A 14,375-nucleotide genomic window follows, 5' to 3' on the forward strand; every position below is an offset into this window, starting at 1 on the left:
ATGATTACTTCAAAGGGGAGACTATTAGGGAAGTTTGACCCAAAGTCTCTGAGAACAAATGTTTGTCTAGTAGTCCTATGTGTATATTCACCTTCTATACATGTACACACACACACACACACACTCAGTATTTAAAATGGCTGGCCTCACATTGGTCCTTTAGTCATGTTTCCACCAACACCCCAATTACTGTGACCTTAAGCTATAAAGACTGTCACTAGTGGAGTGATGGGAGGAGATGCATTATACATGAAACTTAAAAATCTTGCAGTAATCCAGATTATTTTCCCATACTCAAGGCAACATATATTCCATGTATTTGATATATATAGCTTCTGCAATTATGACAGTTTATGCAACTAATATGAGTATATAAGATGTATATTTTGGTCTGAAATAACTGGACGGTTCTCTCCCATTTATACAAAGGCATTGATCCACATAATCAAAATGATAGCCTGCAAAAACTTGATGTGGCAATAAATTTTTTCAGAAATAATACTACCTGTGAACAGTGTCCAAGGGCTTAAAGCTACTTTTATCCTCATTGCCTTGATTTTGAATCTGGCTAGTGGAAATGGATTTCTGGCAAAAAGAGAAAGCTCCTGAGCCAACATCATTATAATCCTAAGCTTAATTTAGAGACCATAATTTGGTAGACCCACCAACAATGAAAATAGATATTTATAGTACTGTAAAGACCTTGTATATGAATGTTGGCCATTTCTTTCACGGATTATAGAATGTACATGTTATGAAGAGACTGAATTATTTCTAAATGTTGTATTAAAAGATTTAAGAGATTGAAATAGAAGCATTTTCCTCTACAGAATTAATTTTTCTACTTCACACTAAAATAGTATATTTTCTATTCTATGTTATTAGTATCAAGATGGTTAATTTCATAGTTAGCAAATAAAGAGTATTTACTTCTAAAAATGATGTTAGTAGTTATCTTAATTGAGTGTCTTTTTTCTTATATCTTCTAAATCAATGTATACCTGATTTAGAGACACTAATCTTTGAAGGTAATAAAGTGACTCTTGCTAAAAGAAAAAAAAAAAAGAAAAAAAAACAGCTTTCAAATTGAGGTACCCGATTTCCCAGAGATGTGGAGAAGGTATGAAAATTCTTAGAATTAATTACAAACTTTTCAGCCCTTTAAAATATAACATTAGAAGCTTTTGGTTTAGCTATTTAGAAATCTTTTCTCTATTTTTCAGTTATTTTACTTACTACAGAAATTTTGTGTTTTCCATGCAGGAATGCAGGACAAAAACATGGAGGCCAAGTATTGTGTTCAAAAGAGATACACTGCTTATAAGAGAAGTCAGGGAAGATGACATTGGAAATTACACCTGTGAATTAAAATATGGAGGCTTTGTTGTGAGAAGAACTACTGAATTAACTGTTACAGGTAATCACAGTCTTCAGTATTTCATGTGCAAGTAATGAAGTTGAGTTTTTATGCTACTTATTGGTTTTTTCAAATCTGTGCACTGAAAGAAGTACTTAACCAAATGCTAAGTGGACTCCTGTAGGTGACATTTATTCCTGCTTGCTTTTAAATCATCTTGTGCTGAAATGCATTTGAAAGGTTAAAGAAAATATGCTTAGGGAATTATAGAAATGTTAGCTTTTGAAAGTACTTGAAATAATGAGTTTACAATTTCAGAAAATTATGCTTATATTTCGTAATGGTATCATTTTTCGGAAACATTTTCCCAAGTGTTAAAATAGAATATATGAAATCTATCTCTGTCTTCCTGTCTTGCTCCAAATCAGAAACTTTACTATTTTCTTCACTTATCGCTCTATAAATCTGATGTATGTGTTCTCATGAACTTGAAAATAACATAATTTCAGGTGTAATAATTGAATAATTATATGAGATGCAGCAATTGGTGTCATTCCTCTCTCTGGTTGCTAAGACAGAAGGACATGAGCACAAGACTTAGAACTCTGTAATCATGAGTCTGCAGCTCCCTGGTCTCATGACCATATTGGAATCACCACAACCTTCACCGTATCAGTTTCTTCATGTACCAAATGGCAATTATAAAACTTGTCTTGTTTATTTCATAGGATTTTTTCAAGGATCTAATGAGGTAAGGTATGTGAAATCAGTTTGCATAATATAGAATTATATCCAAATGTGCGTTTTGGTCATTTTATGTCATGTAATATATTATCTTCATGCCTTTTTTTTACTTGATAGTTTACTTTTCTAAGAGTGGTCCCAAGAGAAAAAACAGGGGAAAACAAGAGCAATATTAGGAGTTAAAGAAATTATTCTCATCTTGTTTAGAAAGGTTCTTCTTGGTAACTTTTTGTACAATCATATTTATGAAACATAGAGAAATAAGTGTACAAGGGATATTATATACTTTTAAGAGATTTTCATGTGTTCATTGATTCACTTAGTATAGTTTTCGTATATGAAGAGAGCTTAGTGGTAGTGACCTTCATCTTATAATCATTGCCTTTTCTTTCGTATCTTGAGATTATCATATATTTTGACTTAAAAACTATAATTCAATTTATAAAATTCATTTGATGAATATTAATTATTCTTATCTAAATAAAATTTTACTTAAATAAATCAGGTGCTCTTTAGTAATGCCTTTGGTAAACATTAGACCTAGTAAATAACTGAAACTTGCAATATATGATATATTTAAATAGTAAACACACATTCACTCTTGTATTATGTATGAATGGTATGCATGGGTATAATCTATAACTAGTTTGGTTTTCAGTTTTGCTGTGTTTAATAGGTCTTTGTAGAGAAAATTACAATTAACAGTTTATCTTCCTGTCTGTTTAATGGAAGAGTGAAAAACGTAACTGTTTATACTTGGGTTTTCTTTACAATAGATATTGAGGTTTTATTTATTTTTTGCTTTCAATCGATACTGAAGTAGATTTTCCAAGAGTAGGTATAGAGACAAGGAATTTGAAAATATAATGAAAAAACATCTATTCCCTAAAGAATGTCGAATATACTTCTAGTCTTTATTCTTTGGATTATAGAACTCATCCTTGGTAAACACATCTCTTCCCTTTCTAGAAACATTAGGACTCCAAACCACTATTTAGAAAGAGGTGATTAAAAAAAAAATCTCAGAGACTGGAAACTGGGTCCCAAATAGTGCAATCACTTAAATGAGGCTATTTTGTATAACGAGTAATAGAATCATTTTCTCCTAAATGCTACTCAGGGCTACTATATTTTCCTAACTCTATTTCTCCAAAAATATCTTGTCTTTACTTGAAAAGAGTGAGTAGTTATTCTGTATTATCCAAGAGGAAGTAGATAAAAGTTTTAACGGAAGTTTTCATTCAACTCATAATCCTGAATACTTCTAATTTAAGTGGCCTTACCTGTGACATTGATTTGGGTAAAAAAATATAAAGCCAAGTTTGCCTATATATGAAGTTTTGGATGAATGGGGGAGTTGCATGACCTATAATTAAAATAGGATGTATTAAAATGCATCTTTTATTAAAAGCACATTTACTTTGCCTGTAACCAAATTAAAGAACGATTCTTAGAACCCAAATTATATCTGTCACTAAAGCAGCAAAGGTGGGCTGTTCTCTGGATCATAATTAACCAGTGTTTTGTAGCTTGATTTTCTGCAAATCATGATTATATTGTACTTGATGTAAATATTATGCACAGCATGATATCATTTAATTTTAGTGCATCTGCATTAGCTGATGATAAGCAAATATTTTGAAGTGTTTTAGAACATGCTTCTTTAAAATAAGAAAGAATCCTGCATGTGAAGCGGAAAGGAAATTTCTAGTTTCATAAGGTGGCTAAATGTGCAGGCAATATTGTGAAATTTTTTTAAATGTTTTATTTACTTTTGAGGGGGGGGCAGAGTATGAGGGGGGTAGGGGCAGAGAGAGAGGGAGACGTGGAATCCCAAGCAGGCTTCAGGTTCTGAGCTGTCAGCACAGAGCCCGACACAGGGCTCGAACTCACGGACTACGAGATCATGATCTCAGCCGAAGTCAAATGCTTAACTGACTGAGCCACCCAGGTGCCCCAATATTAGGAGATCTTTCACTTATTAAAAGTGCATGTGTCTACTTAAGTGAAGTAGTGCTTCAGGAAAACAGACCACAGGGATAAAATAATAAACCTGCTTATCACTTTGGGTATACTTTCAACATTATTATTTTGTTAAATTCAAGGTGTTTTTAGCATCAATCTGTATCGTCTACGCTCTTCTGTAAGCCTCAGCCACGCTGCAGTTTTTACTGTTCTCCAAATATCCTCCCTCTGAGCCCCTCTACCTGGTTCGCTCCCTCTGGAATGCTTTTTCTTATGCGTTGTCACAGAGCTGATTCTTACCCTTTCTTCAGGGCACAACTCACATGTTCCCTTTGTTTTGAGGCCCGTCGTTCTTCATGCCTTCATAGCACTTTTAGAATCCCCACTGCAGCCCTTACACATTGCACTGTAACTGTTGACACTCCTGTTCTTCCACAAGAACATGAGCTACTTACAAAGGGATGTCTTCTTTTTAATAAGCATTTTATTTGAGACCCGTTTTACATTTACAGGAAAATTATGAAGCCATTAGAGAGAGATCCTATATACCCTACATCCAGTTGATGTAGGATTAAGAGGTGGGGTGGAAGGGATTAAGGAGTGCACTTGTCATGATGAGCACAGGGTGATGTATGGAACTGTTGAATTACTGCAATGTGCACCTGAAAGGAATATAATGCTGTATGTTAACTAACTGGAATTAAAATAAAAACTTTATTTTTTTTAAATTCATCCATGGTATTTCATTTACCTGTCATTGATTTATTACTTTTATGCTATAATATTCTGTTACATGAATATCTCCCAGTTTATTGATAGGGTTGTTTTCATATTTTTTTATGTAAGTGATATTATCATTAACCATCTCCTAAGCGTGCGCACACACACACGCACACTGTTCATTTTGCCTAATAGTAGGCATTTATGTAGAATTTTTACCTAGGAGTGGATTAGCTTATTCAGAGTGTGTATGTTTTTAAATGTACTAGATATTTCTTGGATTGCTTTGGTAATGGGCCAACCCAACTAAATGAAATGAGAGGAGGAGGGGAGTAGTACTCCAAAGAAAAGTTGAGGTGCCCAAAGAAGGGGAAAAATATTCAAGGAATATAAAGAAGAGATGTCCAGTACTTCTAAAGAGTATGATTTCTTAAACATTGTAAAATGTGGTTTGATATTCATAAAAATCTATTGTGGGTGTTATAACCATTTTCCAGACTTCAATATTGCTAAATAAAAATGTGAAAATGTTCAAATTTATTTTCATATAAATTTCTTTATCTGAGGATTCCTTACACTAAACTCTAACTCATACTCAGATCGTAGCTTTGACACTGATCCCCTGCCCGATTATTTGCGAGGATGGGGAAAATGTTGTGTCCAGAGATGGTCCATAATAGACCTAGTAATTCCAAAATAATTTAGACCAGCTTGGCTCTTTGTACAATAGTCCCTATTTAGATTTAAAAAATACACACGTAAGTTAAGATACGTTGTTTTGAATTTGTTACATCTGAGGAAAAAATTACACATTATATAGATTTTTTTTCCCTAGAAGTATTGATTAAATTATATGATATTCCCTTTCATCTCATTAATAGTTATTTTTTCTTCTGGCTGAAACATTTTTCTGGAGGTTTTAGAAGAAAGATTAAGAACAAAATAACACCATGTTTCCAGCAAAAAATTTGAAATGAGTCAGACTAGTAGAAAAGCCATTTAATTTGTAGGGCTAGATCATTAAGTGAAGTACTGGTTAAAAAAATGGATTGTTACATCAGGAAAAGAAATTCCCAACAAAATGCAGTAGTCAGCAAAAACAGAGAAGTGAAGAAAAGAATACTGACTTGAAAAAAAACACAAAAACAATGAAATGACTGCTACAAGGAAGTGATGGTTTTAGGAGCATTTTTATACTTGGTTTGACATTTTTAACAGAGTTAATGTAGCAATATATTTAAACTACTTCCCAATCAACCAGAGGTTGAAGATATGCTCTCAAAAAGTACATCTTCCTCCTCTTTTTATAGATGAGGAAGCTGAGGCAAAGAAAGGTTAAGTGGCTTTATCACAAAGCATCATGCTGAGAAATGTAGGAATAAAATTTAATTTCCTGAACTTCAGTTTATGATTTACTCTACTGGATAATTAATAGACAGGCATTGTATTTTTCATATGAGCTCTGCTGATCACTATGAAAGATTTATCATTTAAGTTCAACTGAAACACATTTTATTATGAGTCCTTTAATTCTTCTGTTACTGATGTAATTAAATGGTGCTTCTGTAGCGAAGCCCAGGGGCGCTCAGTGATTCCTTTTATTTATTTATTTTTCCTTAACAAACAGTTCCTTTTATCTTCCCTTTTAAACAACTATTTTTACCGACACATTTCATAGCCTCATGTGTGCTCTACTGACTGTAACCTAACAAGAATTGATGAAATTGATAACACGAATTGATAATTTCCAGACTTGACTTTGTGTGTTCAGTAATCAGTGTGCTAGGACTTATGCCCACAACAACCATCACATATATTATTTTTTATAAAATGAATCATATTACAGATAGTCTTAGCTGTTTTTCTGCCATATTTTGCAGCTCAAAAATCATTTAGATTAATTCAGAGTTTTGAATTCAAAGAGGTTAAAGCTGATCAATATAGTGAAACTGAGTTTAATCATTTTGGCTGTCCAATCCTGATGTGGATTTCAGTACCTAGAGCAAAAGACCTCTCTTATGAGTATTTTCTAATGATAACTCTGCTGACACTAATTACCTTAATTTATTGTTTGATCTCTCACTATATTGAGTGAATTGCCAAAATGTATTAATCAAGCAAATATTTAATGTCAAGGCATGGTAACTTTGAATAAAAAGTATGATGTTTTTACTCTTAAGCAGAAAATGTTGTAGGATATTTTAAAATATATCAATAGCAAATTTGGGATGTGCCATTTCTAGCCATGGGGAAAATAAGGCTTTATTCCTCTGGATAATTTCCATCAATATAAGCCATAATAAACATTAGTAATCACAATAGTTAATGCTGTTTACTATGTGCCAGGATCTGTTCTAAGTTCTTATTTATAATTATTCATTGAATCCACATAACCTCAATTTACTCACCCTTAAAAACTTTTCAGGTGCTTTCTATGCACCGGCTATTCTAGATTTTATAAATTACACTTGAAAAGCATTCGTTTTTTTCGTTGCTCACTGAGTGGCCTCCAGCCAGGGCCTCAACTGAGCCTGGGTCAGGATAGCATTTAAAAAAAACAGAAACAAAAACAAAAAACAAAGCCATATGACATCCCTAAGAATGTCAAATACTAGAATCCATAGATACAGGTTATAAATTAGCCATGCCTAAAAGGATGAGTGCCATTTTAAAACCCTAAAAGAATGATGCCATTTTTGGTTCTGTGTGCGAGTGTCCATATTAAGAATGCTCAATCAGCAGTACAACCTACCCCATATCTATGTTTTGATTTGATTGAATGTTATGGCCTACTTTTTGGTGTTGTATTGTTGCCTGACATAGTTTATCAGCAAGAGCTAGCCTTTGATTTCTTGCTGCTTTTGAAAGCACTGGATTTGCAGTGTACTAGAATGTTTTCATTATGATGACCTTACCAGTGCAATCCTTTGGACTGCTTGCCTATGAGAAATGGTACAATCTTCCTGTCCCCAGCCATCCCTCTGGTCTGATCCCAGTATGAGAGCTGTACAACTCCTGGCCTTGCAGACCACTAACCAAACTCATACCTACCTCATTGGGAAAGAAACAGATACTTTTTCTTTGACTCCTAACCATATGGCAGTCACCATGCAGAATGATTTATAGGCTTTATTATCTACATTTTACCAAGGATGCAATTCAAAGTACATGAATTTATAATTTTAAATACAAATCATCATCATCTTTTCTAATTAAGTTCCATTCTTTTATTTGCTCGAAGAGCTGACCAATAAATATTCTTTCATAGAATGGTTAGCTTAGAGGTTAATTAGAGAAACGTCTGGAACTGCGCTGTCCAATACAGTGGACATTAGCAACATGTGATTATTGACCACTTGAAATGTGACTAGACTGGACTTAACTGTGCTGTAAGGATAAAATATATACCAGATTTCGAAGACTTTGTATGAGAAAATAAGGCACAATATATAATTTGTAACTTTGTATTGATTACATATTGAAGTTATAATATTTGGTTAAATACAAAATATTACTAAATTATTTTTACCTATTTTTACTTTTTAAAATGTAGCCACTACAAAACTGTTAATTTTATATGTCACTTGCCTTATATTGGTATTGGACAGCACTGCTCTAGAACGTGAATGTGATTGCTGTCTTGAAAAGTGTAAGAGGAAGGCACAGGACCCAGAACCTTGGGTGTAGTTCCATTGGTGGCTGTGTCACTCATGAGCTAAAAGACCTTGGCCAAATCACCTGACTTCACTAAGTGTAGTCGTAATGTTGAGACCGTGAATACCCACTCACAGTGCTATAGTAAGGAGTAAATTAGCCGAAACATGTGAAAGCAGGCTGTAAAGAAATGTGGAAATGGAAGTGTCCACTCTCATGATTTGGTCTGATCTGTGAATCTTTACCTTTGCTTGTTTTAATTAGTGGAATGTTAATATTTATAATCCTAACCCAGTATTTCAAATGACATTATCATCAATACAAATCACTGAGTAGTACTCATTGATCACTAAGGAGTGATTTATATGTGTGGAGAAATCTCAAAAAGGTCATGATCTCACAGTTTGTGGGTTCAAGCCCCATGTTGGGTCTCTGCTGACAGCTCAGAGCCTGGATCCTGCTTCAGATTCTGTGTCTCCCTCTTTCTCTCTGCCACACCCCTGCTCACACACACTCTCTGTCTCATCAATAAATAAACATTTAAAAAAATAAAGGAGAATTGGGAAAATTCACAATAATGAAAAAGCAACTAGAAGTTATTGCACTAAAAATACATCAAGTAAAGGTTTCATCATGATTTAGAAGGTTTTATTTTTTTTTAATTGTTTACTGCTACATGACAGTATGTTTACATTTTCCACATATCCTTTCTACATAAGTGAGGAGATTCAATTTATAGCTCTATGAATTTAGCATTTGACAATGGTTCCTAGACAACTCATTGCTCAATACTGGGAGGGATTGCTGGTGCTATCTTCTTTGGAGGTTTTTAAAATAAGATAGATTTGGAGCACATGGGTGGCTCAGTCGGTTCAGCGTCCGACTCCTGATTTCATCTCGGGTCATGATCTCACAGCCTCGTGGGTTTGAGCCCCACATCGGGCTCTGTGCTGATGGTGTGGAACCTGCTTGGGATTCTCTCCCCCTGCCACTCTCTCTCTGCCCCTCCTCCACTTGCACTGTCTCTGTCTCTCAAAATAAATAAATAAACTTTTAAGAAAAATATGATCAGTTCCCCTCTGAGGTATGTGTAGGCATAGACAAGCTGGAGGAAGGTCATGGAGACTCTAGTGATTTTTCATTATGCTCATTATTTTAGTACTCACATTTTTCAAAGATATTTTATGGTTTAAAAACCAGGAAGCAATTAAGAAAATCAAAATATTAGGGTTTGATATGACAACTTAATAATTACACAATGAGATTTTTGAATGATGAATGTTTATTTTCAAAAGATTTTAACTATTTGGAAGAGCTTTTATTATCTTCACACTCTGAACAGGTCCACTAGGTATACAGTATTCCAGGGTTCTAACTTGTCTCTCCTACAATTTTGAAGTCTCTTTCTTGGTAAAATCAAGAGGTAACTCTTCAAAGTAACTTGAAATTGATGTGGACATTGTGTAATACATATTTAAAAGAATTTTTAGAACTACCTATGAGAAAACCACATAGAAATAGAATTGGTTTTATTCATGTCAAAATATATGGCTTTTGCATAAGAGGAATTAATGTTTTCATTTCTTAAAATGCTTGACCAAAGCTTTTAGTCATTATGTTAGCATCTGTTGTTCCATCTGGAAGACCTAAAAAATCCAATGAATTATAAATGGACAGTTCAACATGAATATGCAAATTAAAGACATTTTATGAATTCTATGTAAGATGTAAGAAATAGTTTACTCTTGCCTTAACTAGAAGATCTTACTATATATTTCTTAATCATCTGTTGGGTTCAGCCTTGGGTTCTACTCCAATATATCAACTATGACTTCTTGGGATATAAACACCACAGATTCATTATGAACTTCATAGACTTTATTTCAAATTATACAGTATAATTTGCTTATCAAGGAAATAAAAAAAATACAAATTAACATGTAAGAAGTATTATTTATTTATTTATTTATTTATTTATTTAAATTTATTTTTTTTTAATTTACATCCAAGTTAGTTAGCATATAGTGCAACAATGATTTCAGGAATAGATTCCTTCATGCCCCTTACTCATTTACCTCATCCCGCCTCCCATACCCCCTCCAGGAACCCTCTGTTTGTTCTCCATATTTAAGAGTCTCGTATGGTTTGTCCCCCTCCCTGTTTTTATATTATTTTTGCTTCCCTTCCCATATGTTCATCTGTTTTGTATCTTAAAGTTAAGAGATATTATTTTAAATATAGAAGTACTATCAGTAGTCACTCCTGTGTTGTGGTGTCAACAGAAAATTATGGAATTTTTAATGAGTCCTTACTGTTAATGTTCCCTTAGAAAATTATGCTGTTTTCCATAATGCCATCTCTTGAAGGACACATTTGCTTTATTCACTAAACCTTGACACATACTCTAAATATGAATATAAATGCTACTGTTTCTATGCCCTGCTTTCTAAGTCTTGTGATTTCTATTATTTGTTTAAAATGTTTAGTTTTCAATATATCACTTAGGATCGCAAAGTACATACTGAGCTTTTTTTTTTTTAATTGAGGTTTGCTTTGTCAAATTAAGGATGAAAGAATGACGCTGAAACATATGTCCTTTTTTAAAAAAATGTAAAAATGCATTTTAAACTTTTTAAGTGAAACCATGGCTTCTGAATGTCACGAACATGTCATGTTTCTTTTATGCATCAACTTTTATGAGTCCCCGATTAAAAATATAACCTGAAAACAGAATGTTTCTACTTAGATATTGTTGCTATGGTGCTATTTAGCTAATCATATAACCCTTTCAGAATAATGAAACCAATAGCACTTGTCAACACCAAACATGAAGGATGGGAGTGAAATAGCAGAGATGTGAAAAATATCCATTAACATGAAAGCAATATGTTATGGGGGCAGCAAAGAGGTAGTAGGCTATTCACTGTTTACTGGTTGGCTATGACATTGCTAAAATTAGATTAAAGCAAAAAAGCTTAGTACAAATGTAATGAAATAGTTTTGATGATATTTTCCATTTGGGGTATATAATTAGATCCTTTTATATTAATCTAATTTCTCTCTGAGTTAAATAAACTGAATGGTCTTGACCTACCTTTTTTATATGCTTTTTTTATTCAACAAAATCATTTGATAAACATTTTGTAAGAAATACAGTTACACTCAGAGCAACAATTGTGTACGTATACAAGCTATTTACACTGTATAAATGAATGTGCTCTATGGTGGTAAGATCTGCACTTATTATTTTAAATAAAGTTAGAAGTGGGGCGCCTGGGTGGCGCAGTCGGTTGGGCGTCCGACTTCAGCCAGGTCACGATCTCGCGGTCCGTGAGTTCGAGCCCCGCGTCGGGCTCTGGGCTGATGGCTCGGAGCCTGGAGCCTGTTTCTGATTCTGTGTCTCCCTCTCTCTCTGCCCCTCCCCCGTTCATGCTCTGTCTCTCTCTGTCCCAAAAATAAATAAACGTTGAAAAAAAAATTTAAATAAAGTTAGAAGTTATAGAGAATTTCTACGCTGGTACCATTCAATGTATAGATTGGAAATAACAGAGTCAAGAGGTTCTTTACCCCAAATGCTTAGAGAAGGGCTGTTTTTGATGGCAAACAAGAGGCTGAAACAAAGGTAAGACAGTGAGTTTGAAGAAGAGGTAACAGATCTGAAATATACCTAGGTGAATCTCACATAATATGATTAGTTGTTACATGTGAGTATTCATGGAGTGGGGGCCTGGTTTTTGTCTGGAGGATTTGAATTTTGAGGGATTTCAAGATGAGCCTGTTTGAAGAGGAGTATATTAGGTGGTTTTTGTTTGTTTTACTCCAAGTAACTAGTGACTTAAGTAACAAAGACATACATTATGTTTTCTTTTTTAACATTTTATTTTATTTTTTAAGACACAGAGAGGGATAGAGCACAATTAAGGGAGGGTCAGAGAGAGAGGGAGACACAGAATCCAAAGCAGGCTCCAGGTTCTGAGCTATCAGCACAGAGCCCAACCTGGGGTTTGAACCCACGAAAGCGAAATGATGAGCTGAGCTGAAGTCAGACACTTAACCGACTGAGCCACCCAGATGCCCCATGTATTATGTTCTCTAACAAGAATTCCAGAAGTAGATAAGGCCCAGGACTGGTAATTCAGCAGCTACAATGACATTATCAGGTACAGTTTTTTTTTTTCCTTTTTTGTCTTTCCTCTCTGCCATTCTCTGCAAATGACTTGACCTCTTCGCCTGGCTTCACAAATGGCATCATGTGTAGACCCCTGTGTCTACAGACAAAGAATTGGTCCATATTGTATTCCCTAAATAAGAGCAAGGTCCGTTTTCCCAGAAGCTCCCAGAGCACACTTCCAACCACCATCCTATTGTTAAAAATTGCCCATGGATAAACCAATCACTAGAAAGGGGGCCAAGATCACTGTCAATATGACTGTTTATGACCATTCAAGATTCAACCCTGTACTTAGAAGGTTCTCAGCCTCCCCATGAAGCACATGAGGACCTGGAGTAGGGTGAACAATATCAGGACAACAAGTATGGCAAGGATGGTGTGTGGGGGGGTGGGGGTGGGGAGGGGTGGTTTGGAGAGGCTGCTAGATTTTGTGCCCAGAAAGTAGCAGTTAAGGTTTGGTAATGTTGGACTTGAGGTATCTATGGGATATCTGTTGGCAGGTTTTAGGAGATGACTGGAAATATGGGACAGAAAGGTGATAAGAATTTGGCATTAATCACACAGATGACACTTGAACCTATAACAGTGAATGGGATTATTCAGGAACAATGTATAGAGTAGAATGTTAGGTGTCAAAGGACAAAATGCTGCAAAGATAACAAAGATGTTGAGAAAAGGTGATTTTCCAGAGAAATAAAACTAGAGAGGCTGTTTTTATATGTGTGAAATATAGTTAAGTAAAAAAATACGAATTTGTTTGGTGGACTTTTCCATCCTCAGAAGTTCAACTAGGATCCCACATTTCTAATTCATAGGAATCCTAACATTTCCATGGTTTTTGTCTGTTTAATTTAGAAACATCTATAATGACCTGTTACTCTTACTCAAATCATTCCTCGTCATTGATTAAAGTCCAATTTAGTCTGAGAATTTGGTTTTGTTTGGCTCTACTCTGGTGTATAACCACATTCCTAGAAGATAATGGCAGAGGATTTCAGCAATTCTCCTGTAGTAGTGGTTAAGTCTTCCACTTGACTGCAGTTCTTGGAGTCACAGTTACCAATATACATGAAGCTCTGTGATATAAATGTATCAAGTATCCCATTAATTGGAATCTAAGATAGATTTTAATATACATGTTTCTGTACTTTGCCAAACAGTACTGGGTGGGAAGGAGTCTCCTTTCCTTCATATAGTTTGAGCTCTTGCTGGACAGCAGCTGCTCAGTCCACAACTGTAGTTACCCCTTGATCGATGCAGGGATTAGGGGCAGGGCTTCGTATGTAGTCACAAATTTACCTGTCATGTTTGTGCATTTTTTGTTAATTGAATTTCTTTGGTAAAAACAGTCTGGAGTCAAGGATTTCCTTTTTACTGCTTTTTTTTTGGAGTATAATTAAAATACAGTATAATGTTAGTTTCAGGTGTATAGTGTAATATTCAACAATTCTATACATTGCTCGGTGCTCGTCATGATAAGGTACTCTTGGTCCCCTTCACCTGTTTTACCCATTCCAACCACCCACCTCCCCTCTGGCAACCCCAGTTTGCTGTCAGTATTTAAGATTCTGGATTTGTTGTTTATCTCGTTTTCTTTTTGTTTGTTTTGCTTCTTAAATTCCATGTGAGTTAAATCGTATGGTATTTGTATTTCTCTAATTTATTTCATTTAGTATTATACCCTGTAGGTCCATCCACATTATTGCAAATGGCAAAACCTCATTCTTGTTTATGGCTGAGTGTTACTCCATTGTGTATGTATAC

At 34.6% G+C, this 14,375-nt stretch overlaps 1 protein-coding gene across 1 annotated transcript in view; it reads left to right on the forward strand.

The window, feature by feature from the left end:
- Positions 1-14,375, forward strand: part of IL1RAPL1 (interleukin 1 receptor accessory protein like 1) — a 678,538-nt gene that overhangs the window by 139,582 nt on the left and 524,581 nt on the right. Inside the window, exon 5 of the mRNA XM_047843240.1 lies at positions 1,264-1,417. Within this exon, the coding sequence (XP_047699196.1) occupies positions 1,264-1,417 (154 nt within the window). The remainder of the gene's footprint in view (positions 1-1,263; positions 1,418-14,375) is intronic.

The sequence above is a fragment of the Prionailurus viverrinus genome, chromosome X (genome assembly GCF_022837055.1).
Source record: "Prionailurus viverrinus isolate Anna chromosome X, UM_Priviv_1.0, whole genome shotgun sequence".
Taxonomy (NCBI): domain Eukaryota; kingdom Metazoa; phylum Chordata; class Mammalia; order Carnivora; family Felidae; genus Prionailurus; species Prionailurus viverrinus.